This window comes from Thamnophis elegans, chromosome 7, assembly GCF_009769535.1.
Source record: "Thamnophis elegans isolate rThaEle1 chromosome 7, rThaEle1.pri, whole genome shotgun sequence".
NCBI lineage: Eukaryota > Metazoa > Chordata > Lepidosauria > Squamata > Colubridae > Thamnophis > Thamnophis elegans.
The window spans coordinates 58,800,704-58,828,682 of record NC_045547.1 but is presented as its reverse complement, the minus strand read 5'-3'; the positions used below and the strand labels follow the sequence as shown (position 1 = coordinate 58,828,682).

The 27,979-nt window shown below is 45.2% G+C and overlaps 1 protein-coding gene across 1 annotated transcript in view; it reads left to right on the top strand.

Moving 5' to 3' along the window:
- Nucleotides 1-27,979, top strand: part of CTTNBP2 (cortactin binding protein 2) — a 134,029-nt gene that overhangs the window by 36,211 nt on the left and 69,839 nt on the right. The window contains exons 3-4 of the mRNA XM_032221526.1: nucleotides 4,256-4,480; nucleotides 24,551-26,201. Of these exons, the coding sequence (XP_032077417.1) occupies nucleotides 4,256-4,480; nucleotides 24,551-26,201 (1,876 nt within the window). The remainder of the gene's footprint in view (nucleotides 1-4,255; nucleotides 4,481-24,550; nucleotides 26,202-27,979) is intronic.

Genomic DNA, 27,979 nt, shown 5'->3' with positions numbered 1-27,979 from the left:
TTGTATTTTCTTTTAAACAGCAGAAAATAATGTATACTTCCAGAAAGCCACATCAATTTTAACAACATCTGTACAAATATAGTCTGAAATGTAACACCACAAACAGTATATATCTTCTGTACTGTTTGCTGTTTGCTGCAAGGAGGAAAATTGCTGGGAGGTAGAGGCAGATTTTTCTCCCCTTGTTTTCCTCTCCAAAAGCTAGGTGCATCTTCTATTTCGGAGCATCTTATACTCCAAAAATACAGTATATGTGTGAGGCTGATGGAATGCAAATTTAAGAAGAAATGTAAATATCTTTCTTTGAAAAATTTCTTTCATATCACAAATATGTTTTAGAGCCGTGCTGGCACAGTGGTTAGAATGTAGTACTGCAGGCTACTTCTGCTGACTACCAGCTGACTGCAATTTGGCAGTTTCGAATCTCACCAGGCTCAAAGTTGACTCAGCCTTCTATCCTTCTGAGGTCAGTAAAATGAGGACCCAGATTGTTGGGGAAAATATGCTGAATCTGTAAACCACTTAAAGATGGCTATAAAGTACTATGAAGAGGTATATAAGCCTAAGTCTTATTGCTATTGCTAATATCACAATAGCATGCTACATTTCTGCTAATTTCATATTTATTTTATTTATATGAATAATTAGATCCAAGATATATGAGTGGGATAGTCCTATCTTCAGACTTTGTGGTGAAGGACAGAGTTGTTGTTTTTTTACTTCATTCCATGGGAAACTATTAGTAATGTCATTCCTAATGCAAAATAAAGAATAGAAAATAAATGATTGTAGAGCTACTCAGAATAGATGTAGGTCAATTTCTTCCAGAAATACCTAAGAATAAAACTTTTCTAAAATAGTACAATTTTGCATTGAGATTCCTAGATAAATAAGATCAGTGAAGGAGCAAATCAGTAGCTGCTCCCCTGCTCCTCGTTTTTGGTTTTTTTGCTCTAAAGGGCAATTATTTATCAAAATTCAAATGAATAATATAATGAAAAAATATACATATTCAAGTTTATACATGAATTTGGTATCCCTAAGAACTACTGTATATTCTGTGCGGTAAATTTTGTATGTGAGGAAGAGATTAGTCAAGTTTGATGAGTCTTCTAAATGTATAATTCTAACTGTATAATACAGTCTTCAGTAAGAAAAATGTATTTCTAGCTGTTTGCTTATTCCATAACTAAAACAACTCTGAAATAGCCAGACTACATAAACTATATACGGTATGTGCTTGTATAATTATAAATTCAGGACCTTTTGATATAATACTTACTGTTCTTTCTCTCTGATAGTATTTTGTCTTGTATGTCAGCAGCAAAATCACTGTGCTTTTGAGTTGATAGGAAACATTTCAAGGTTTTTGAAACATAAGGTGCTTGTGACTCATGTAAAACTAATTTTTTCTATGGCCAGTTGAAGATACTATTACTATATAAAGACAAACTAAACATGCATTCCCTAGAAAATGTTTCTTAAGTTGTTTGCAAGGAAAATGTTTAAGGAAGTTTCCAGTGAGTTCTAAATTGGTATGTTGATCTTGAAGGAAGTATTAGGTTTAGACCTTGGCTTACAAAAAAGGGAACATTTGAGTATTTTTAGGAAGGCAAAGAGTTTTTTAGAAAAAATAACTCTATTTTCTTAATGAAATATGATCTGCTTATAAACCTCTGATTTTTATTTAAAATCTCATCACATACAATTGAATTTATTTCTTAAAAATCATAAGATTGTATTGTTGTGCATGCAATTCTAGGGAAGGGAAGTACTTGTGTAAATACCTTGGATTTAGATCCTAATTACACCTGATTGAAAATATCAAGAGGCTCATATGTGTTTTGAATGGTGGAAGCATCTTGGTGGTGGGATGATAGAAGTGAAGATACCTGCTGCATAGTAGAAGATAACTGAAATAATTTATTCCACTTTCCCAACTCTGTGAGATAGGAGGATGAGGATGGGGTGTGTGTGTGTGTGTGTGTATGTGTGTGTGTGTGTGTGTGACATTTCCAACTACCGTATATACTCGAGTATAGGCCGACCCGAATATAAGCCGAGGCACCTAATTTTACCACAAAAAACTGGAAAAGTTATTGACTCGAGTATAAGCCTAGGGTGGGAAATGCAGCAGCTACCGGTAAATTTCAAAAATAAAAATAGATACCAATAATGTTTTTGAATATTTATTTCAAAGAAAAACAGTAAACTAGCGGTGTATTCAATGAAATACTTCACTCACCTCATGATGCTGATGTCCCGCTGTGATGATGATGTCCCGTGCAGCCGCGGGAGCGATGTCCCACCTCCTATGACACACGGCACAGTGATTCCTATCATTGGATCACTGTACCAGAGGAGGTGGGACATCGCTATGTGGCTGCTTGCCATAACAAGGAGGAGGCGGGACATCGTTGCAGAGCGGCAGGAGGGGGAGGAAGGGGAATCGTAAGACAGCCCTGCATTACATTAGAACGTGAGGAGGGGGGATGGTGCGGTGCGCGCTGCGCGGCAAACTGACACAGAGGGAGGGGAAACTCACAGGGGCACTGGGCCATTCACGAGTGTCACCCAGCGGCATGGCCCCGCCCCCTTTTCTCCTCCATTTCGGGCAAATTTTTCACTGACTCAAGTATAAGCCGAGGCGGCTTTTTTCAGCCCAAAAAGTGGGCTGAAAAACTAGGCTTATACTCGAGTATATATATTCCTGACTTGCACCCATTTTAAAGCCTTATTTCCCAAGGTTTTCAGAAAACATACATTTTCAGGCAAATGATTTGTGCTAGCCATGTGAACTGTATTTGACATAGTTTTCTCTATAACTGCTATACATTGTTATTGTGCAGTTAAGTAGCCTCCCATATTTGTCACCTCCACTCTTCCGTGGCAATATTTCTAAAATGAGTTGTGTCACTCTCTCATCAATATTTTTTTTTTCTTATCTGAAATCTGCTTGAATAGATCGTATGAGTTGGTTTAAATCTGAAACATATACATATCTCCAGACTGGTGTATTTATCCACCAAAATTTACTTACATAACTCAAAATATTTTGTTTCACTTGTAATTGGAGATCTACTGTAGTACTGTTTTAAGAGCCGAGGTGGCGCAGTGGTTAGGGTGCAGTACTGCAGCCACTTCAGCTGACTGTTATCTGCAGTTCAGCGGTTCTAATCTCACCGGCTCAAGGTTGACTCAGCCTTCCATCCTTCCAAGGTGGGTAAAATGAGGACCCGGATTGTTGGGGACGATATGCTGACTCTGTAAACCACTTAGAGAGGGCTGAAAGCCCTATGAAGCGGTATATAAGTCTAACTGCTATTGCTATTATGCAGACTGATCTCTCTCTTTCTCTCTCCCCCCTTCTCTCTCTGAAAGAAATTAAAAATTGTCCCACTTTGACCTTCTTTGGTATAAAATAGAAATGAAAAACATTGCCAAGCTTTCAATATTTTCTTATTAAAGCCTGTATTAGTAGAATTTTGCATTATTTGCTTGTGACTTCAATTTCCTGACATGGCCTCCCTTGAAGTAATCACATATATGTATATATTGTTTGTTCCACATGGAATGCTACATATCCCAGTGGCATTTGATTCTATTTTTTAAAAAAATTACCGGTTAAAGAACAATCATTTTTATATCCATAAGACTGATTAAAAAGCACTGCTGCCTCTATTCAACTTAAACATGCCTATCTTCTCTTCCTGAATACTCTTAAAAATCTTGGTTCTATGAGGGCACAGGAATGCAAGTTGTGTAGCGCTGATTGGTCAATCTCACTAATGTTAACAAAAAAAACTTGGTTTGCAAAATTTAAAAATGAAGGAAAATAATAAACATTTTTTATGAATACAGTATACAAAAAGGGAGGTAAATCTATTTGCCCTAGAAGCCAGTTGACTTTCATAAGTACTACTTTAACAAAATCTTGAGAAGATTTTTGAACACTTTTTATTGATATTTCTTAAAAATTCCATTTATAAAATAGTGAGTTACTCTCTGTTAATATTTACTTTCTGTGTTATGCTTCAAAGGAATGACATGTTATAAAGATAACTGGCACAAAACATACATATTCTAAAATGTGTTGATTTATTATTAAAGACTCTGAAATAATTTGCAGTCATCTAAACATGATGCAGGATGTTGATTGCTTTACAGCAGCAGGTATGTGTGGTTGTTACGTCTATGAATATATAATTCAACTATCATTAATTATTTGTGTTTGTCTCTTAATTTAATATTTCAGGCACGAAGGAAAGAGGTTTTTATCCAGGAACGGTATGGAAGATTTAATCTTAGTGACCCATTTTTGGCTCTGCAGCGAGATTATGAAGCAGGGGCTGGTGCTAAAGAGAAGAAGTCTATCTGTACCAACCCACTCTCTATTTTGGAAGCTGTTATGGCGCATTGCAGAAAAATGCAAGAGAGGATGGCAGCTCAGTTGGTTACTGCAGAAAATAGGCAAAAGAAGGTATCCTTTCTCTTATTTTCTTTTCTAGATGTTTACTAGGAAAAGAGGATATATTTTTTACTTATGTCAAAATAGACTTCTGTTTTAAATGCATTTTGTTATTGATGGTGTAATGCTAATAGAAGAAGGTAAAATACTAGGGTTGGAAAAGACATTGGAGGTCTTCTAGTCCAAACCCTTGTTCAATCAGGAGACCATATATATTCTAGACAAATGATTGTCTAGTCTCTTCTTTAAAACCTCCATTAATGGATATATTGCCTTTCCTCCCAGCACACACATTTCCACCCTCAAATTCCATCCTCAATGGTTTCCCTTTGAAGAATGACTGGTCCAAAATCTCTACAGTTCAGGGCAGAGTAACTCCAATTCTAGTCCAACACCATAACCCTGACTCCACGCTTTAGTTTAACTGCCTTTGGCAAGATGAATTGTTTCTTCTACTATTTGTGAATAGGCAGAAAACACATAAAACTTTACAGGTAGCCATTGAGTTATGACACAATTGGGACCAGAATTTCCATTTCTAATTTACATCAAGGAAGATAATCCTACTGAGATAGAGAACCACTATCATTCACAATTATAGATGGCATATTACAGGTAGTCCTTGATTTACAACCACAATTGCTGCAATGGTCATGTAAGTTTGAAAAGCAGTCATAAGTCACTTTTTTCAGTTCAGTTGTAACTTTGAATGATCACTAAATGAATTGTTGTAAGTCGAGAATTAGCTATAGGGTATCCTTTCAAGATTGTTCAGATATAATTTTATTGCACAATTCAGCATCCCTAGTTAGTAGGTCATACCAGATATAGTTCACGTGAAAGACAAGGAGTATCCTTTTTGTGAATAAACAGGTAGTATTTGCGAACTGAATATTTTGTTAAGCGACTGTTTGATATCATAATGGTTGGAAAAAAGACACTTTTGTGACAATCCTCACATTTATTACCATTGTAGCATTTTGTGGCCACATGATTGCTATTAGGCATTTCACAACTGGAGGTCATATATGATAATCACAGCCTCTTACAATCATGTGATCACCAGATGCTGAAATTAACATGCTGATTGGAAAGAAAGTTTATTGATGGACAGAACCACACACAAAGACAGCTGTGCAGTTTTGGGTCAGCTGAACAACCAGCTGCGCATGCGTGAGAATGGGAAATGGCTGCCGAGCTTTATCGCTCAGGCTTGCTGAAAAAAAACCGGAAGAAGCTCTGGAGCCAGGACCTCGGACATGGTAAAAGAGGGGTTCCTGCAAGAGACCGGCTTTCAGACAATCCAGGGGGGCAACTACCTGGGGGGGCTGCTTTCAGGCAGCTTCTGGACGGTGTTGCCACCCTCGGCGGTTTCTCTGTGCTCTTGTGCTGGGGCTGGTCGGCGACGGAGACGGCATTGCACAGGCGGCGACGGTCTTGGCCTCGCTGCCGTGGGAGGCGTCGGTGCCGGCACGACAGTTTGTGCCCCGAGGAGGGGGTGAGGAGTTTTACAGTAATGTGTGTTGGGACTGGGCAGCTGGTTTTCTGCCGCCGCCACAGCTCTTTTGCCCCCCCCCTCCTTCCTTCTTTGTGCGGTGTTTCTTCTACCTTGCTGTTGCCGCTGCAGGGCTTTGTGCTGCCCTACATTCTGCTTGTTTGGACCGTGGCTCCGGGATCTTCGCGCCTGGCCTTTTGCTGCGACCAGTGTCATCCGCTGCTACCTCAGGAGTGCCGCCTCAGACAGCGCCACTCTTTGGACCATCCTATTCCTGGCGCCATTACTCTGAATAGGCGGTGTGCCTGGGGATTGGGTGATTATTTCCTCCAGCAGCCGCCATTTTTGGTCCCGACTGGTGCCTTCTTCGCCTTCTTCTCTTCAGTCTATCTTCTGAACAGTACCAACATTGCAACGGTTATAAAGATCTTCTGGCGTGCTGGCAGCTTCTATAGCTGGTTCGTGTCACACGCCCTAGATGGAAGGAAACGACAGGAAGCGGTGGAGACACGGGCATGGATTCAGCACCTCTTCCAACTGGCACACCCCTACAGCCGCTCCGGTCACCCCATTTTGCACATTTCCGGACCCACAGGAGGGAAGAGAGATCAAGGAGCTCTCCCTTCTGCACCATCATTAGCTCCGGCTACCCGAACTTACGCTGATCCACTCAGGCGGAATTAAGACCTGCGCCAAATTTTGCTTGTGGAGTGTGTGCTGTGTGAATGAAGATGAATGAACCCACTTTTAAATTATATTATTGTATTATTATATTTTATATGTTTTAATGATTACAGAGGGATATGCTTGAGAGAGTGTTTGTGTGGTATATATGAGCGGACCGAGAATGCAGCCTGGTGCCCCCTCCACTGAGTGCAGAAGCAGAAGTGGATGGGGACCTGGCTCCAACTCTCAATCCGGAGTGTCTGGTTTGTTTGGCCTGCTGAGAAGAACAGGGGCCTTGGAAGATACAGGGGGGTCTGCGGGCACGGGGGTGGGCCAGAGCATTACGGTCATGACTGGGAGGGGCAGGTACGACAGGAGCTTCAGGGCTAGCCATTACTGGGGAAGGAAGGTCTGCTATGTCACAGCGATCCCTCCTTCCGGCCCTGTTATCTCCACTCCAGGACCAGATGGCGAGAGTTGTCAGGGCCCTGGTCTCAGGCTGCTGTTGCTAAATGCCAGGTGTCAGCCCTTCTTCATTCAAAAATCAGGAAAGAAAACCACAGGACTCCATTGGTAGAAATCAAGGGTACTTTTACTAATTATAAATGAATAGAAACGAAGCTAAGCCAAGTCTGGTTATTTAGGTGTGAAAGCGAATAATATATTGTATAATTCATTCCCCTCCCCTTGGCATCCCGTGCACAGTCCAATCATAATTCTCCCAATTGTCAGGTGTGAGATAACTTTGAAAGGCATCACCAGGATGGAATGCTGGTTCCGTTGGCCTTGGCGGGAAACACTCCTCCTCCACATGCGCAGTAAGGTGGACAGTTCAAAATCTAGAATCTTCCTCCAGCACAACAATGAGTCCCCTCTCAAATACCATGCCCCCCTTCCCGTTTCAATGGCAGCCAAAGCAGCAGCAAAGCGGAGGCTGACACCAGGTCTGTGGTTCACAAAGCTCCCCTTGTCCGGGACCTAATATTAGATGAGGGGGCAGACCTGGCATGTATTACTGAAACCTGGCTGGGCCAGGAGGGAGGAGTCCCCCTCACTGAAATGTGCACAGAAGGGTTTCAGGTGCTCCATCAGCCATGACGCCAGAGAAAGGGGTGGGGGAGTGGCTGCCATCATCCAAAGGTCATTAGTTCCTCATAGGATCTCTGCTCCGGAGCTTGTCGGGTGTGAGTCCCTGTTGGTGAAGTTGGACCTTGGGGGTCAAGTGGGCTTGTTGTTAACGTACCTACCTCCCAACAGTGTTACAACAGCCCTCCCTGCACTCCTCGAATCAATAGCCGAGCTGGCGATTGAGTTCCCAGTCTTATAGTGCTGGGGGATTTCAATCTGCCTTCGCTCAGCGAACGTTCTGATGGGGCGCAGGAGTTCATGGCTTCCATGACAGCCATGGACTTGACCCAGGTAATTCGGGGTCCGATTCATACAGCGGGTCACACGCTTGACCTCGTATTTCTCTCGGAGCAGTGGAGACGTAATCTAGGTTTGAAGGGCATTAAGAACTTGCCCTTGTCATGGTCTGATCACTTCCTACTGAGGCTTGACTTTTGGAAACCAATCCCCCACTGTAGGGAGGGGGAACCAATTAGGTGGTTCCGCCCCAGACACCTGATGGACCCTATGGGATTTCAGACGGCGCTTGGTGAGATACCTGACTCTCTTGTCCACAGTCTGGCGGAGTCCTTGGTCGCTGCTTGGAATTTAGCGGCGGCAAAGCTCTAGACCGGATTGCGCCTTTACGGCCTCTTCGCGGCAGTGGATCCAGGAGGGCTCCTTGGTTCACCGAGGAACTCCGGGAGATGAAGCGCCAAAAGAGACGCCTAGAGCGACGGTGGCGGCCCAGTAACTCTGAATCCGACCGAACACAATTAAGAGCCTTTATTAGGACTTATCTAGTGGCGATACGGGCGGCAAAATGTGCACATTTTTCCGCTCTTATTGCATCCGCAGAATCGCATCCAGCTGCCCTGTTTAGAATAGCCCGCTCCCTCTTGAAAGGGAGGGATGCGGATGACCCTTTACAGGGCAGAGCTGAGGAATTTGTCCAGTTTCTGTCAGATAAAATCGCTCGGATTCGGACGGACCTGGACTCCACTTGGACGGTACCAACCGAGGCACCGGGGGAAGGTCTTGATTGCATTTTATGGAGCGAGTTTCAACTTGTCACTCCTGAGGAAGTGGACAAGGCCATGGGAGCGGTGAGTGCCTCCACCTGTATACTGGACCTGTGTCCCTCCTGGCTGGTCTCGACCAGCAGGGAGGTGACAAGTGGCTGGCTCCAGAGGATTGTTAACACCTCTCTTCGGGAGGGATCCTTTCCGCAACCCCTAAAGGATGCGGTGGTGAGACCCCTCCTTAAGAAACCTTCCTGGGCCCAGCCATTTTGAACAACTATCGTCCAGTCTCCAACTTCCCTTTCGTAGGGAAGGTTGTTGAGAAGGTGGTGGCCTTTCAACTCCGATGGACCTTGGATGAAACAGATTATCTGGATGCCTTTCAGTCAGGTTTCAGGCCTGGTTACGGCACGGAAACTGCTTTGGTCGCGCTGATCGATGATCTCTGGCAAGCCAGGGATAGAGGATATCCCTCTATCCTAGTGCTTCTTGACCTCTCAGCGGCCTTCGATACCATTGACTATGGTATCCTTCTGCGACGGTTACAGAAGGTGGGAGTGGGAGGCACCGTCCTATGGTGGTTTTCCTCCTACCTCTCGGACAGGTCGCAGTCAGTGTTGGTCGGAGGGCAGAGGTCGACCCCGGCAGGCCTGGGGCTGTTGATTTTATCCAGCCCCACTTTAAGCTGTATGCATGTTGTGTAATTTTAATGTTTGTACCCTTATTTTAATTTTTTATATATATGTCCCCTATCTTATCTGTGAGCTGCCCAGAGTCTCTAGGGAGTGGGCGGCATACAAATGTTAATAAACCTTCAAACCTTCAATTTTTGTGCTTCACAACTGGCTTCTAATAAACAGAATTAACAGAGAACATGGAAGTGAAACTGCCAGTTGGGATCATGTGACATCTCAATGATGAAAGTGGAAGTGCAGTCATAATTGTGTTGTGGTCATGTGATGTTTTTCTTAAGTGACTTGGACCCTTAGCAATGGAATTGCCGTTCTAATTTTTACTAATTGAGGATTCTCTGTACTTATGGCTTAATATGTGATGCCATTCTAGTGCTTTTATGTTACAAAGGAACAAATCACATTTCCAACTTGTTGCCCTTTAAGTGTGTTGGTGTCAGCTCCTCTCCATTAATTAATTAGGAAAGAAAGACCACGAGACTCCATTGTGGAAATCAAGTGTACTTTTACTAATTAAGAATGATTAAAGGCGTAGCGTAGCGAAGTCTGATTATTTAGGCGCGAAAGCGATTGATATATGGAATAGCCCATTCCCCACCCTCTTGGCATCATAGTCCCAGTCCAATCATAATTCTTCCAAGTATCAGGTGTGAGATAACTGCAAAAGGCATCACGAAGATGGAATGTCGGTACCGTTAGTCCTGGCGGGAAACACTCACACATGCGTAGTCGGATCAGTCGGTGAACTCCAGAACCTTCCTCCAGCACAATGAGTAACCCCTCCCAAATACCATGCCCTCCCTCCCTGTTTCATGGCAGCTGAAGCGAGAGCAAAGCAGAAGCTGACATCCGGCCGTCCCCCGGAAAAAGGCGATCAGGCCTGGAAAATGAGAAAGCACAAACAAACAGACGAACAACAAAACATAGAAAAGAGAAGGGGGGGGGGAAAGAGAAAATCAAGGTTTGTCAGGATAAGCAGCATAAAACTTCTGAAGTAGTCGGGGGGCACGAACATGGGACTTGTCAACCCATTCCGTATGAGAGGGGGGAAAATGTTTCCAAGCCACTAAATACTGGATGTGATTACGCCGCCTGCGGGAGTCCAGTATGTCACGAACTTCAAAGTGTTGTTCGCCATCAACCAACAAGGGAGCAGGAGGAGGGTCGTCAGGCGGACGTAAAGACGAAACACGAACAGTCTTAATGAGGTTAACATGGAACACGGGGTGAACATGGTTGAGATGCTTAGGCAGCTGCAAACGAACGGAAACAGGATTGATGATCTTGATGATGGGGAAGGGACCAACATACTTAGGCCCCAATTTTTGGGATTTCTGAGTGGTCTGAAGGAATTTTGTGGACAAGTAGACCAGATCACCCTCCCTGTACTGATAAGGTTGTGCACGCTTCTTATCAGCTTGTTTCTTATGAGCGCAATGTGCAGCATCCAAAGTAACAAGAGTCAAAGGCCAAACACGGCTCAGACGTTCGCTCCAGTCAGCGACGGAAGAAACTTGTGGTTGGTCACGAGGCAACTCAGGAATAGGAACAAAATCCTGACCAAAAACAACCCGAAAAGGGGTAAAACCAGTGCTGGTATGGATAGAATTGTTGTAGGCCACCTCAGTGTGCGGTAGCAAGTCAACCCAATCATCCTGCTGATAATTGATGAAACAACGTAAATACTGTTCCAAAACAGAATTGGTCCTCTCACAGGCCCCATTAGTCTGAGGATGGTGGGCGGAGCTAAGGCCCTGGGTGGAGCCAATGCGCTTAAGAAATTCCTTCCAGAAAGCTGAGGTGAATTGGACTCCCCTATCAGAAATAATGCGATCAGGCACTCCATGCAAATGGTAAACGTGGGAAATGAAGAGTTTAGCGAGTGCCTTAGCAGAAGGAATTTTGTGGCAAGGTATAAAATGAACTTGTTTCGAGAATAAGTCCGTAATGACCCAAATGACGGTGTGCCCTTGGCTCTCGGGGAGCTCGACAATGAAGTCCATCGAAATTTCCTTCCAAGGGGCAACAGGCCGGGCTACAGACTGGAGTAGGCCTTGTGGTCTTCCAGGTGGCCTTTTAGCGGTAGCACAAACCGGACAACTGGCAACATACAGTTCAATGTCCTTTTTCAAAGAGGGCCATCAGAATTGCCTCTTAACCAGGTGTAAAGTTTTGACGAAACCAAAGTGACCCGCCAATTTGGAATCGTGAGCCCGTTGGAGGACGACGAGATGGAGAGAGGCAGAGACATAAAGTTTGGCTCCGATCCACGGTAAATCGTCCCTCATCGTGCACTCATCCAGATGCTTCTGGAACCAGTCATCCTGGGGAAGGGCGCGTTTGAGGTCAGAGAGAAAATCCTGAGGCACCTCCACTTTCGAGCGTGCCTGCTGGCGAGTGACTACCGGAGCCGCCAGGCTGGAAGTGGGAACAACAGGCTGAAAACACTCAGTTTAGAGCAGTTGTATTGAGGGAGTCTTGACAAAGCGTCCGCCATGAAATTTTTCCCCCCAGGGATGTACTTGAGTGTGAAATTGAAATGGTTGAATTGTTGGTCCCAACGCGTGGGGTCCTCAAAGCCTCCAAATTCTTGTGGTCAGTCCACACCTCAAAAGGGTGCTTAGCACCTTCCAGAAAATGGCGCCATGTGGTAAGGGCCCATCGCACTGCAAATGCCTCCTTCTCCCAAACGGCCCAACGTCTTTCAGTGTCCGAGAACTTGCGGGAGGTGTACGCGCAGGGTTGTAAATTACCTTGGTCGTTGGCTTGCAGCAAGACGGCCCCCACGGCGACGTCACTGGCATCAGCCTGGACGACGAAAGGCTTGTCCATGTCGGGATGCTTCAGGACTGGTTCCGCAGCAAAAAGGCGTTTCAGTTTTTCGAAAGCAGCTTGGCATTCCATGGTCCAATCCAGTGGCTTGCTAGGCTTAGGTGTAGGCCCACCTTTGGACTTCAGCAAATTTGTGATAGGAAGCGCAATTTTGGCAAAAGAAGGAATGAACTGGCGGTAGAAGTTAGCAAAACCCAAAATTTTTTGCAGTTGTCTGCGAGTTCGGGGCGCCTCCCATTCAGTGACCGCCTTCACTTTCCCAGGGTCCATCTCAATGCCAGCGGGAGAGATGCGATACCCTAGGTAGTCAATCTACGCCTGGTGAAATTCACACTTGGACAATTTGGCATAAAGTTCAGCGGCCCTGAGTTTTTTTCAAAACAGTGCGCACTAGAGCGACGTGTTCATCATATGTGTGAGTATAGATAATGATATCATCTAAATATACGATAACGCCTTTGTAAAGGTGGTCATGCAAGATTTCATTAATTAATTGCATGAAAACTGCAGGCGCCCCCTGCAGGCCAAAAGGCATCACCCAGAACTGGAAGCAGCCAAGAGGGCAGTTGAATGCCGTTTTCCATTCATCTCCTTCCTTTATATGGACCCTATAGTATGCTTCCCTAAGGTCCAGTTTAGTGAAAATGCGGCCCTTCCCCAATTGGGCCAACATGTCCTTCATTAATGGCAGCGGGTAGAGATTTTGGGCCGAGATCCCATTAAGATTTTTAAAATTAACACACAGTCTCAGGGAACCATCTTTCTTTTCTCGGAACAACACAGGAGCAGCGACTTTAGGGCGTGCAGGCTCAATGAACCCCCGTTCCAAATTTTTATCGATGAATTTTCTCATCTCTTCCATCTCCCTAGGTGACATGGAATATATTTGGGAGCTTCACCCCGGGTAAAATGTCGATTGAGCAATCAGTAGGCCTGTGGGGCAGAAATTTATCTGAAGATTTCTCACTGAAAACTCCTCTCAGGTCCCAATAAACTTTAGGAATCTTTTCCTCTCCTTCAATCTTCTCCTGCCCTCTGGCGGCCAAATCAGAACTGCAGCTAACAGGCTCTGAAGAAACGCCCTCCCCCTCCGGAGGTGTTTTCGTGCGAATGCGTAACCAACCCTCCCTCCAATTTATGCGAGGGTTCCACTTTCGAAGCCAAGGGAAGCCCAAAATTAGTGGTCTGTCCATCCCAGGGGCCACAATAAAAGAGATCAGTTCGGTATGGGAGCCCATTTTCATCTCTAGGGGTTCAGTAAAGAAATGGGCGGGTCCCCCCCCCCTGCTATGGACCCATCTATCTGGCAAAAGACAATAGGGGTTTTTAAAGTTCTCAACCTGAGGCCCAGTTTCTCCACCATAGCAGGATTGATCATTGAGCGGGAACAGCCTGAGTCAAGGAGGGCGGGAAGGCTTTCTGACCCCCCATCGGGCAGAACTCTCAACTCTATCGGGATTAGCATGGGGCCTTTGTTTGAACTCACCCAGCAAGGCGAGGCGTCATCATCGGAGTCATCAGAGGAGCTGGTGGAGACGTCAGCTTCTCCCTCCAGGGCCTCGCTGAATTGCAGGGGGTTGGAATCCACAACGAAGGTGGCTTCCTTTTTCTTCTTGTCTGGGGCCTTGCTGGATCTCCCCTCCCTCTTGGCAGGGGTTGGGGCGGTCGTGGGTAGCTTAGCCCGGCATTCTGGCGCGTGATGGCCTCCCTTCCCACAACGAAAGCAGGTGAACGGTTTAGCTTTTCCAGAGGGGCCTCCCCTCCCTTCGCTTCTCACTCCGAAAGGGGTTTTGCGGGTTGGGGGGGAAGATCTCGATGTTTTTTCTCTTTCCCTCTCCCTTTCTTCCTTTGCACATCGGAGTCTAATTAAATCAAGTTCAATATCAGCTGCATTTTCATACCAAACTGTGAGGCGTTTGGGAAGGTGGCGATTAACACATTGTTGATAAATATCTTCATCCAAGCCCAAAGCAAATTTATCCAAAAGGGCTTCCTCACTCCATCCTCTCATATAATTACAAAGGTGTTGAAACTCCTGAATGTACTGAGTCACCGGCCTGTCTCCCTGCGTGAGGGTCATAAATTTCAGTTTGCCCCGTTTCTCAGTTAGGGGGTCATCAAATCATCTCTTGAACGCTTCCATAAACGCATTAAAATTCCTCAGGAGGGGGGAATTGGTCTGGTGCAACCCTATCCACCAATCAGCGGCCTCGTCTTCCAAAGCAAGCAAAATCATGCGCACTCTCATGGCATCTGATTCAAAATCGGGCCCATAAATTTCCATGAAGTTATAAACTTGCATGATGAAAAACCCCAGCTTCTTAGGATTTCCATCATACTTTACAGTTAAGGGGGGGACATTAGCCATTCTGCGTTTTCTGGGGGGTGGGGCCCCTGGCCTGGCAGCACCCCTGACTGGGGGGGGGGTGAAGCTGCCCGTGGGTTTTCTTGCTCCCACCCCCTCTCGGCCTCTTCTCCCTCCCCGAATCTTTGCCCAGAGTACCTCTGTTCCAAGTAATCAGGTTGACCTCTTTCCTGGGGTCTTCATTCGGGCCCCGCTTCAAACGGCCTTTCCTGATGTTTCCTTCTGGTAACGGCCGCATCCCAGTTTGCACTATCTTCTCTTTGTCCCACCGACAAGGACCAATGGAGGGGTTTTTTTTGCAGAGCTCGTTATGTCCAGCTGAGCCAACTCCTCGGGTAATAATAAATCAGTGGGATCTTTTTTCATTTCTTCATTGCTAGCATGCGAAGACATTTTCTCTGTTTCGTCTTCTTGTAGTTTTCACCCCCCACGGAAGATTGTATTCTCCTGGTAGGGTGTTGATGAGACTTCGCTATCTGTCAGCTCCTCTCCATTAATTAATTAGGAAAGAAAGACCACGAGACTCCATGTGTGGAAATCAAGTGTACTTTTACTAATTAAGAATGATTAAAGGCGTAGCGTAGCGAAGTCTGATTATTTAGACGCGAAAGCGATTGATATATAGAATAGCCCATTCCCCACCCTCTTGGCATCATAGTCCCAGTCCAATCATAATTCTTCCAAGTGTCAGGTGTGAGATAACTTCAAAAGGCATTACGAAGATGGAATGTTGGTGCCGTTAGTCCTGGCGGGAAACACTCACGCATGCGTAGTCGGATCAGTCGGTGAACTCCAGAACCTTCCTCCAGCACAATGAGTAACCCCTCCCAAATACCATGCCCTCCCTCCCCGTTTCATGGCAGCTGAAGCGAGAGCAAAGCAGAAGCTGACAGTTGGATTACAACTCCAATTAACAACTTTGATTACTTATATAACACCAAACTGGTGTTGAATCATAGCAATCAGACATATTTTTTTTCATGAAATTACCAATTTATCACTCAAAAATCTCCCAACATCATTCAGTATTGATCACTAGTATAAAGCTGATGGTGATACATTTGGACAATCATCGTTTCATGATTTCTGCTCTAAATCTTAGAAAATTATTGTTGTAAGTTCCATATCCAGATACCTTTCAGCAAAGATGTAGGAAAGCAAAATACCCCAGAGGGTTAAGTTGTTTCTTCTGAATGGCCTTGGATTTATCAATTCCAATTTTCCCACTTCTTTCAAAGGGAAAATTAGTGCACAAACAGGAAGAAAATCCATTATAGTTTGTGACATCCAATCCTTAATTTAATAAACTAAATGTTGAAGAAACTAACATTTTTTAATCTCAGTATTAGAGACATTATCCCTTTCTTTATTCTAATTCTAAGATTCTACCATTATTGAAAGCAAATTAAATCATTTTCATTCACAACCCAGTCTGTGACCATTTCACAATATAGTATGTTAAAACAAACCACTGAGAAAAAAGCAAAACTAAAGTAGATTGATTTATGCAGCCTATTCCATTTTTCTTTTTTAATTTCATTATTTAAATACATTATTTAAACATTATCAAAAGCTATCTGTCCTCTTCTTCACGTTACCCAATGGTCTGAGTTATGTAGTGCAATATGATTTTAATATATTTAAATGGCTTGCAAGATGCAGGGTAGTAATTTTTGAAGGGTTAGTTTTCTACACATGAGAAAGTTCACTTTTATTACTCCTAATTGTACTGATGCTGCTATCTTTTATCCCATCTTCTGTCTTACAAACATTTGTGAGAGGTTATGAGAGTGTCACTCCACAGACAGGCAAATCTAGATGCACCCCAGAGATGATGCTGGCACACTGACTGAAAATTTCATTGGAAGGGCATTATCACGGGGGCAGGGTGTGGGAGGCAGGATTCAAAAGACCTCTTGCTTCCTTTACATGACATCAATAAATATCAATCCAATTTCAGTAACTCTCATTTTTCACTTGAAATAATATCCTTTGTTCATTAAGAAAAGAATACATATAATTTTTAATCCTACTTTATAACTTACTATATTATGAATACTCCATTTTTAATTAATTTGTGCTATCGAGTTGGTGTTAGCTTAAGGTGACCAGACGTCCCGCTTTTGGCGGGACACACCCGCTTTCCAACGCACTTTCCCGCGTCCCGCCCGCCTTTTTAAAAGGCACGCTTTTTTTGCGCTCGCAGCTCCCGCCCATCAGCTGCTAGCTTGCTGGGCTGGCTCATCGTTCTGTTCTCTATCCTACCAGATGAGCCAGCCCAGCAAGCTAGCAGCTGATGGGCGGGAGCTGCGAGCGCCAAAAAAAGCGTGCTTTTAGCCTTTTACCTACTACCTACAAATTTAAGCCAGCCCAGCCTCCCGCTCACTGATTGGATTGGCCTGGACTCCAGCCAATCAGTGAGCTGGCTGGGATGGGAAATTTTCAGCACGCTTGCGCGAGTTTCCATTTCCTTTCTACAAAAGACGAAAGAGGTTGCAGCTGCGCTGACTGGTGAGTAATCTAATTCTAATCGAATTTTCCGCTCGCCGCGGCAGGAGGAGAGGGTGGGGGCAGCTGCAGCCGCCCGCGGCCGGTTCAGGGGCTCCTGCCGCCCGGCAGAAGCCCCTGAACCGCGTGCGGGCGGCTGCCCCCTCCTCCTCCCTGTCCTCCTGCGGCCGCGAGGAGTAGTCCGTTCGTGCAGAAATTGATTGCCCGCCCCGGCTGAGTGAATTGGGATCGCCTGCGGCTGTGAGGAGTCCTCGCGGCCGCAGGCGATCCCAATTGAATTCACTCAGCCGGGGCGGGCAATTTCTGCACGAACGGAGTATTCCTCGTGGCCGCAGGCGATCCCAATTCACTCAGCCGGGGCGGGCAATTCGTGCAGAAATTGCCCGCCCTGGCTGAGTGAATTGGGATCGCCTGCGGCCGCGAGGAATACTCTGTTTGTGCAGGAGTCCTCGCGGCCGCAGGCGATCCCAATTGAATTCACTCTGTGCGGGCGGCTCGGCTGCCCCCTCCTCCTCCCTGTCCTCCTGCGGCCGCGAGGAGTAGTCCGTTCGTGCAGAAATTGCCCGCCCCGGCTGAGTGAATTGGGATCGCCTGCGGCCGCGAGGAATCCATTTGTGCAGGGGTCCTCGCGGCCGCAGGCGATCCCAATTAAATTCACTCTGTGCGGGCGGCAGGCGCTGCGCCCACGAGGAGCTGCCTCTTCGTGAATGGGATCGCCGCCTCCGAGAGCATGGGCGCAGCGGCTGCCGCCAGCACAGAACGTCGTGCGGGGGTCCCGCCACCCGGAAAGTTATGGAAAGTTATCTGCGGGCGGCGTCCGTTCGTGATAGGGATCGATCGCCGGGGCAGCCTCTCGCTTCCGGAACTTCCTCTCTCACTTCAAATCAATTTCTGCACGAACGGACTACTCCTCGCGGCCGCAGGAGGAGAGGGTGGGGGCAGCTGCAGCCGCCCGCGGCCGGTTCAGGGGCTCCTGCCGCCCGGCAGAAGCCCCTGAACCGCGGGCGGGCGGCTGCCCCCTCCTCCTCCCTGTTCTCCTGCGGCCGCGAGGAGTAGTCCGTTCGTGCAGAAATTGCCCGCCCCGGCTGAGTGAATTGGGATCGCCTGCGGCCGCGAGGAGTCCATTTGTGCAGGGGTCCTCGCGGCCGCAGGCGATCCCAATTAAATTCACTCTGTGCGGGCGGCAGGCGCTGCGCCCACGAGGAGCTGCCTCTTCGTGAATGGGATCGCCGCCTCCGAGAGCATGGGCGCAGCGGCTGCCGCCCGCACAGAACGTCGTGCGGGGGTCCCGCCGCCCGGAAAGTTATGGAAAGTTATCTGCGGGCGGCGTCCGTTCGTGATAGGGATGTTTCGCTGAATGGCGGCTGAGGGGCATGCTAAAGTGCCAGCATGAGTTTGAAGGGCTGGCTTGCCGCTTGCCTTCCACTTCGGCCCGCGCGGAAGGCAATCCAGCCCTTTCAAAGTCATGCCGGCAGTTTAGAACTCGCCCGCAATTCAGCGAAAGATGTTTCGCTGAATGGCAGCTGAGGGGCACGCTAAAGTGCCAGCATGAGTTTGAAGGGCTGGCTTGCCACTTGCCTTCCACTTCGGCCCGCGCGGAAGGCAATCCAGCCCTTTCAAAGTCATGCCGGCAGTTTAGAACTCGCCCGCAATTCAGCGAAAGATGTTTCGCTGAATGGCAGCTGAGGGGCACGCTAAAGTGCCAGCATGAGTTTGAAGGGCTGGCTTGCCACTTGCCTTCCACTTCGGCCCGCGCGGAAGGCAATCCAGCCCTTTCAAAGTCATGCCGGCAGTTTAGAACTCGCCCGCAATTCAGCGAAAGATGTTTCGCTGAATGGCAGCTGAGGGGCACGCTAAAGTGCCAGCATGAGTTTGAAGGGCTGGCTTGCCGCTTGCCTTCCACTTCGGCCCGCGCGGAAGGCAATCCAGCCCTTTCAAAGTCATGCCGGCAGTTTAGAACTCGCCCGCAATTCAGCGAAAGATGTTTCGCTGAATGGCAGCTGAGGGGCACGCTAAAGTGCCAGCATGAGTTTGAAGGGCTGGCTTGCCACTTGCCTTCCACTTCGGCCCGTGCGGAAGGCAATCCAGCCCTTTCAAAGTCATGCCGGCAGTTTAGAACTTGCCCGTCATTCAGCGAAACATGACTTTGAAGTGCTGGCTTGCTTGCCGCGTTTCCCCGGAGCGCTCGGACTCCTTCTCTGGGCAGAGTTGGAGCCTATCCTCCACCTCCTCCCAACGGAGGGGCGCCCTAAAAAAAAAAAAAGGAGCCAAGCCGTTCCAAAGATGTGAAGGGAAGCAACCAGATCGCAGCGAGGAGAAGGAGGAGGAAGTAAATACAAGTATAATAAATACAAGTATTTATTATACTTGTATTTATTATACTGTGGATTTGGTCTGCATCAACCTGCCGCCTCCCCTCACCAGGCAAATCGCGGTGAAAACTCTGGGTGAGTCTCCGCGGAGAGCTTGGCGGGCAGCTGGCTGGACTTCTAAGAGGTGGGGGGGAGGAGCGGCAGCTCCTTGAAATGGAAAAAGGCTTGCTTCCCCCTCCCCAATGAGACGCCTTCCACGATAATAGGAGAGGAGAGCTAAGAGAACAGGGCGGGGGTTGGGAGAAGGCATGGGGCCGGGCTCGGATTTGCCATTTGAGAGAGAGAGAGAGAGAGGAAGGGGGAGAACACGAGTGTGTGTATCCCTCCTTCCTTCAGCCCAACACTCTAGCCCGGCTTGGCTCCCGCTTCGTCTGTCCTGCCTCTTCGCTTCTCTGTTCGATTGTTGAAAGTGGGAGCCAAACCGGGTCATTCCTTCCAAGAGGCAAGTTTCCGTTCTCTTAGCTACGTTCTGCCTTGTGATTGCTGTCTCCAGGCTCTCCTCTCCTATTATCATGGAAGGTGTCTCATTTGGGGGAGGGGGGGCAGGCCTTTCTCCATTCAACAGATCCAATATACAGAGTTTTATTTTTTGGCCCTAAAAATATTGTCACTGAGGATGACAGAAATTTCTTCATCATTGCTATTGGCTTCAAGTAGCAAATAATTAAACATGGTTTTTAGTGTACTTAGTTAGCTATCTGCTTTTTAACATTACATGGTATCAGTTTCAAGAATGCATGCAATCCTGAAAATTTGTAACAAACTTGTTGAAGGGCCTATGAAATATTTTCTAGTTTAGTGTAGAATAAGTATTCTTAATAAAAGAAAAAGTCATTTTTATTTAATCAATTGCATTCCTGTTTATAATGGCATTAATTAACTAAACTGGAAATAAATCTATGTTTTGCTAGAGTTTTAAAATTAAAAAACCTTACATTTTGTTGCTATTATTTTAATCAGAGTTTTGCCAAGTGAAATTATATAATGGTTCCTCATGTCTCTGTAATTTTCTAAATCTCATCCAGAAGTACCACAGAATCTGGCATTTTCAGCAGAATGATGCTGATGCTAATAAAACATCCTGATTTTTGGTGAAAGGATGGAAAGAGGAAGGAAGGAGGAAGAGAGATCTAAAGAGCAGAAAGACAGAAGGCAGATAGGCAAGAGGAAGGAAGGAAGGAGAAAGAATGGAAAGGAAGGAAGGCTAGAAGGAAGAAAGAGGGAGGGAGGGAGGGAGGGAGGGAGGGAGGGAGGGAGGGAAGGAAGGTGAAAGGAGGAAGGAAGGAAGGGTACTTCCACTTGTAGGCCTGGGACTGAATGCAGGAGGAGTCTCTCCATAGGATCAGCTGCTCCTCTGATCATGGTCTATGAAAATGTTACTGCCTGCCTGATGCAAATTTAGACAGATGGTGCTTTGGGCTGCCCCTCAAATCCCCCCTTTACTCCTCCCCCTGTAGAATTCAGCCCCCTGAGTTTTGCCTTTGAGGGGCATGTGTGGTTATGGCGGATGGCAGAGTCAGCTGGAGGTTGAGAGGGGATTGGGGCTTTTGTCCGCCTGTGGAGTTCTCCCCATGGACAGGATGGGATGTTGGCATGAAAGGGATCCGGGCACAATCTCACCTGTTCCAAGTAAAGTTGCCTTTTGCAATTGGCTACCGGTAATCCTCGACTTACGACCAGGATTGATCCCCCAATTTCTGTTGCTAAGGGAGACGTTTGTTAAATGATTTTTGCCTCATTTTGCGACCTTTTATTGCCACGTTAAGTGAACCATGGTGGTTGTTAAGTCAGGAACATGGCTGTTTAGTGACCAAAATTACAATGGCATTGAAAAAAGTGACTGATGACCATTTTTCACACTTAGCGACCATTTTCACACTTAGCGACCGTTGTGGCATCCTCATGGTTACGCGATCAAAATGTTGATGTTTGGCAACAGATTCATATTTCTGATGATAGTTTGAAATGGTGACAGTATAAATTATTGCTGGTGTAATACTTAACAATGGTTTTTAAGGATTTCTTTTATTTATAGAATACCTTTTTTATTATTTTGGGGGGATTTTTACTTTTAAATTGTTTATAAAATGTATTTACTACAAGAAATGTTCCTTTTTGCAAATGTGATCTTTGCAAATCTTTGTGATGCAATATGTTCAGACCAGGTTTATGTGTCTCAAAGTGGCTGCTATTCTATGGGCAGGCCAGGTTGGTGCAAGGCAGCTTTGCCAGATTTGGTGTGTTTCACCCTCATTGAATTTTATATCGTATAAAGAATGGAAGGAGGAAGGAAGAGAAAAAAGGAGGAAGGGAGTGAGTGAGGAAAGAAGAGGATGGAAGGAGGGAGGAAGGAAGGAAGAGAGGGAAAGAGCAGAAGACAGATAAGGTGAAGGTAGATCAGCAAGAGGAATGAAGGAAGAAGTGAGGAGTCTCGAGGAGGGGGAAAACATTTAGTGACCAAAGTTACAATGGCATTGAAAAAAGTGACTGATGACCATTTTTCACACTTAGCGACCGTTGCGACCATTTTTCACACTTAGCGACCATTGCGACCATTTTTCACACTTAGCAACCGTTGCAGCATCCTCATGGTCACGTGATCAAAATTTTGTTTGGCAACAGATTCGTATTTATGCTGGTTTCAGTGTCCTGGGGTGACCTTTTGACAAAAATTTTTTTTTTAATCAAGCCCCCATGGGAGATCTTAAATATGGCTATGTTGAATCTTCAAGTGGTCTCAGATGCACTCTAAAGCATATGCACAGGAAAGTACAGTTAAATAATTTAAATACATAAGGTTATGGCTGACAAAACATTGTTTTAATTTGATAGCCCTTTTGAGAGATGTGTAGGATTTATCTCTCCTTGATTATGTGTTTACTCTTGAAAGTTCATTAGAGTCATATTTGGCATTGAATTGAATTCATTGACTTATTTGCTTGTGGGAACAATTACAATGAAATTCGAAAATATGGGAATTGCACTGTGCCAGCCAACAAACATGCCTGCCAACTTTAGCTTGTTAGGAAAGGAGCAAATCAATGTCTTGATTCAGATACCGTGCAAAAAAAATCACCAAAGAATCTTGCATTTTAGAGGAATAATTTGTACCAGCAAGATAAGCAAACTAAGTATTTGAGCAGTCGGACAGCAATATATTTTTTGATCATTTAAATGTTGCTGTGTCTGAAATCTGTGATACTACTTACTGTATTTGAAGGAGAAATAAAACTCTAACTCTAAGGATGGCGTTAATGTGAAGCTTTACCTTTATCTATTTTATTTCTTTGCACCCACCCAGCAGTGGTCACAATAATGCAAGTTTCTACTGAGATTCCCAAGCTTCTCAATGTGAAGCATTGATAAAAATCATAAGAAAATTACAGGTACTGTAGTTCTTGAGTTACAACCATTCATTCAGTGCTCACTCAACGTTACAGCCATGCTGAATGAATGGTACTTATGCCTAGTCCTGAAGTTTGTTTATTTATATCTTGGTTTTATTCTATTTTCCCTACTACAACAACCCTATGCAGTGTGTTGAGCTGCGAGACAGTGAGTGGTCCAAAGTCACCCAGGTGGCTTTCATCTCTATGCAGGACTAGAACTCACAGTCTGGTGTCTTACCACTACATCAAATGGCTGTCAAATTAATTAGAAGTCATGGTTGTTACAGCACCCTTGTAGATGGGTATGTGATCAAAATTCAGGTGCACTTACATCCACAGGCGCATTTCAACACCTCCCACCCACCTATCTTCCTCCCCACTTCTGCACTCCCCCCCCCAGTTGCCCATCACAATCTTCTTGCTCTCATTATTCATCAAAAACACCTGGGCTGACACCCTTCACAAAGGACTTGCTGGCCATGGGAGGCCTTTTTCCTGAAGTCATATTTGAGGGCCCAGGCTAAGCACACCCCATTAACAGTGGGAGCAAAAAGACAGCAATGGTGGTGGGGCCGCGGGGTGCAGGGCAGCCAAGCCAGAGTGCAGAGTAGCGAAGGTAGCTTTGAGGGGGGCTTTATGCCACATTGTAGGTTGGGCTGAATTGAGCTGGACTGGGGCTTTGAGTTGGAATGGCTTGACTTGAGGTGGGACGTTGGCTAACAGTTGGTGGGATTCAGTTAACAATAGCAATGAGGAATGATAGGATTGCCATTACTAAATAAGGTGGTCACATGATCTCAAACTTTATGACCATTTCACTTAGTGGCAAAAATTCCAGTCCCAATTGCTGTCAAAACTTAGGACTACCTGTATTTTGTTTGTGCCCCATTACACTTACTCATATGCTCTCCCACTTGCGAAGGATGATACTTCAGAGATTCTGATGCCTAACATGACAAAGTAAAAGGTAATTGACATGCCCCTCAAAAAGCATAAGGGTAGAAATCTATTATCGAGTCTCAGTGCTGAGAGAGCTGTTAATTGCAGCGAGCTATAATAGTCCCATGATTCTTATTACGACAGTAGCTTTCTGAGAACTGGAGTAGCCATGTACATCTATTTTATCTGGAGCTATAACTTGACAGTCCTGGGAAAACTCCACCACTTGAGAGACTTCTGGTAATTCCTAGCAATATGAATTTTGAGACACTACTGAAAATATACATTTACAGTATTGGTTTGAATAGTACATTTTTAAACATGTATTAAATCAAAATAGTAAGAAAACACACAGAAAGAACTGAGACATGAACAAAGGCAAATATACATGTCTCAGGATAATGTTGCAAGATTTTATCTGGGTCGGTCACCAGGACCAGAGATTTACTTTTGGACTTCTGCTGGAGTCTGCAACTGAGATCATTTTTGTAAGTTTTGTCCTTACTTATCTCTTTGAACTTTGCTGGAAAACCAGCAAAACCAAATCTTTCACCCTCATTTAAACTTAAAACTGACTATTGGCAATTGTTATAATAGTTTGAGTATTATTCAGATACCATTACTGCTTCTGAATATGCACTAACATACTTTGAATATTTCTTGTGGTAATGAGACTATTCTGCATTTCTTTGTAGTTGGAAATGGAGAAATTGCAGCTACAAGCCCTTGAAATGGAACATAAGAAGCTCTGTGCTCGGCTGGAGGAGGAGCGTGGCAAGAATAAACACGTTGTCCTGATGCTAGTGAAAGAATGCAAACAACTATCCAGCAAGCTGGTAGAAGAGGCCCAGAAGCTGGAAGAAGTCATGACTAAATTTGAGGAAGAGAAAAAGAAAGCCAGGGAGTTGGAGGAATCTCTGGCTGTGGAGAAACAACGGAGCACACAGATGGAAGCCCAAATGGAAAAGCAGCTTTCTGAGTTTGACATAGAGAGGGAGCAGATGCATGCCCGCCTAAGCAGAGAAGAAGCTCACACAAGTGACCTCAAAGAAGAGAGGGAGAGAATGAGAAAAACAATTGAGCAGCTCAGCAAGGAAAGTGATGCGAAACTCCACCTTTCTCTTCCACGAAGGAATAAAGAGAGAGGCTTTGTTTCTGTCGCCACTGGAACAGAGGGGCCCATTTTGAGGACGCTTTCCTGCCAGACAGATGCAGTATTAATAGACAGTGGAAATGAAAGTGTTAGAAAGTTGCCTTTAACAGTACCCATAAAGCCTTCAACCATCCACCCTTTGCTTTCAGGGCACGCAAAAGTGAATATATCCTCCAATGCAGCATTTGTGAAGCCCATCATAGACAGGCATTCATCCTGCGGCGACCTTCATCTGTCCCCTGTAACTTCGAATCTATCTCATAGTCAAATACGAATTGAGGAGAATGGACCAGTGGCTTCAACTGACTTAACAAGTCTGCCTTCCCCATTTCCAGATCACATTGCATCCTCTCCGGCTCCCAGTATAGCACCCCAAAGCTACTTACAAGCATCATCTGTCCCTTCCCCACATTCTCCATCTGTTAGCACTACGGGGCATCAAGGTCTGAATCCAAGGGTCCAGGCAGCCAGATTTCGATTTCAATCCAATGCTAATGATCAAGATCAAAATGGAAACACGACTCAAAGCCCTACATCAAGGGACGCCTCACCCACAAGTCGAGACAACCTAGTTGCCAAGCAGCTGGCTCGGAATACAGTCACCCAAGTCCTTTCAAGGTTCACGAGTCCTCAGGGTGTGGCACCTGGGCGCCCAGGAATGTCACATTCAATAGATGTTGGCACTTACCCTCCCCCCATTAGCAGAATGAGTTTAAAGACTCCCAGTGTTTCGAGGATTGACAGAGGGAATCCCCCTCCTATTCCGCCCAAAAAGCCAGGTCTTTCACAGACTCCGTCTCCGCCACACCCACAACTTAAAGTAATAATGGATAGTGGTCGCTCCCCTAATGTAGGTGCCAAAACTGAAGGCAAACTCCTGGTTTCATCTTCTTCCTGTTCACCTCAAGGAATCAGGGTAATAAATGAAGAGGTTATGTCTAGGTCCTCACCACAGCTGCCACCAAAACCAACAATAGATTTATCTGTGGCATCTGCAGGCTGTGCCATTCCATCCATGGACATGCCTCAGGTGGGTGCCTGGCCTCCCCCATCCCCTGGACTGAGCCAATCTGCATGTTCTGACAGCTCCTTTGTCATTCCCACCACCATTGCCTGTAGCTCTTCCATAAACCCTCTTAGTGCTTCATCCTGTAGACCATGTGATTCAGACAGCCTCCTGGTAACAGCCTCAGGTAAAGGGTGATGTACTCACTAAACTCCTTCCTTTTTTTTTACATTGTCATATAAATATATATACATATATATTTTTCTCCCTAGATTCCTTTCCCTAAGATTTCCTTTTGCCTTTTTCTCTTCCCTTTTTCCCTTTCCCTGTTGCACTTCCACTTAATGCCTACTAGGTTTCAGGGGCATGGGAAATTCATTTGCTTTTATGAATTCTGGTTATTTTGTGCAGCCAACCTGTTTCTTTTTTCAAGGAAGTTGAAGAAATATCTTAGAGGCATTGTCTTAAAATCAGAAGTATTTTTCACCTGTTGTTTGGTACTGTAGTATTTGGGGGTGGGGGTCTGTTTGTTTAATCCATCCCTTTATAGTTCTTTCCTCCGTAAGAATTGAAGGTACATTTTCAAAATAACTCCCAGTGCAAAAAAAAATAGGCCAAATGAAGAGAAAGGCCAGAAAATCCTTTATTGCTTTTGCTGCTCATCAGTCTTTGCTTCCTCTTTGTTAACTGCTTCATCTGATACAAGAGAGCTGCCAAGAAGCAAAATGATTGAAACATTTATATCCTGCCCTTTTGGAGAAGTAGTACTGCTCCTAGTCAGTTATAGCGTTTAAAAATGACAATTTCATAACAATGATAGTACAAAACAAATTGGCCAAAGAGAAAAGGTCAACTGTTCTCTACTGTCTGCAATAAATCTTCATCAACTGTTAAAATAAAACAGCAAAGGAAGAGAAGAGTATATTCCCTGAGTGGGATACAGTGGGATTTTTTTTTTAAATGAAAACACTTCATTGGTTTTATGGTGTGTTTTCTCTACTTTTCAGTAATGCTATTGATTTAATTTATTTCTATAGCATTCTGCTATAGTCATTGTAGTTCCCAAGGGAGAATTGCATTAAGGGAACTAGGTGGAACCAGGCTGTTCTTATGCCATTAGTGGCTTGAAAGATTTCTGAAAGATGCTGCAAAGACTGGGCATTTGCTTGGTAAGAAGGCTCTTATACGTTGAGCTCTTGCTTTGAGCAAGGCACAGATAGAATCATGCAGCCCTGTGTTACATAATACAGGTGGTCCTTGACTTACAACCACAATTGAGATCAGAAATCCTGTTGCTAAGTGAGGCAATTATTAACTAAATCACACTTGATTTTATAACCTTTTTCTGCCTTTGTCATTAAGTGAATCACCATGGTCATTACACAAATCATACAGTTATTAAACACATATGGCTTCACTGTTGACTTTACTTCTCAGAAGTTGGCTGAGAAGGTCACAAATGGAGATCACATGACCTGGACACTGCAACCATCATTTGTCCATGCCAGTTGCCAAGCTCCCACTTGACCATGAGGATGCTGAAATCGTCATAAATGCAAAGACCAGTCCTAAGTCACTTTTCTTCAGAACCACCATTGTAACTTTGAATAGTCACTTAACAAATGGCCATAAGTCAAGGGCTTTGAGCAGAAAGTCACGTCTGCAATAGCTGCCTACCTTATTGTGTGGGTCCAGAAGAGTCCATTGGGGATTACAATAAAATAGAGGCTATCTTGCAAATATTTGTGACTGGGGAAACTTTACTTTTCTCTATCAGTACTGTATAACAGTAATGTAATTTTCCAAATGAAAATCTGCAACTTTAAGAATATAATTCTATAGTTTAGCATGATATACATAGCACTAGCAATAGCACTTAGAGTCATATACTGCTTCATAGTGCTTTTACAGCCCTCTCTAAGCAGTTTACAGAGTCAGCATATTGCCTCCAACCATCTGGGTCCT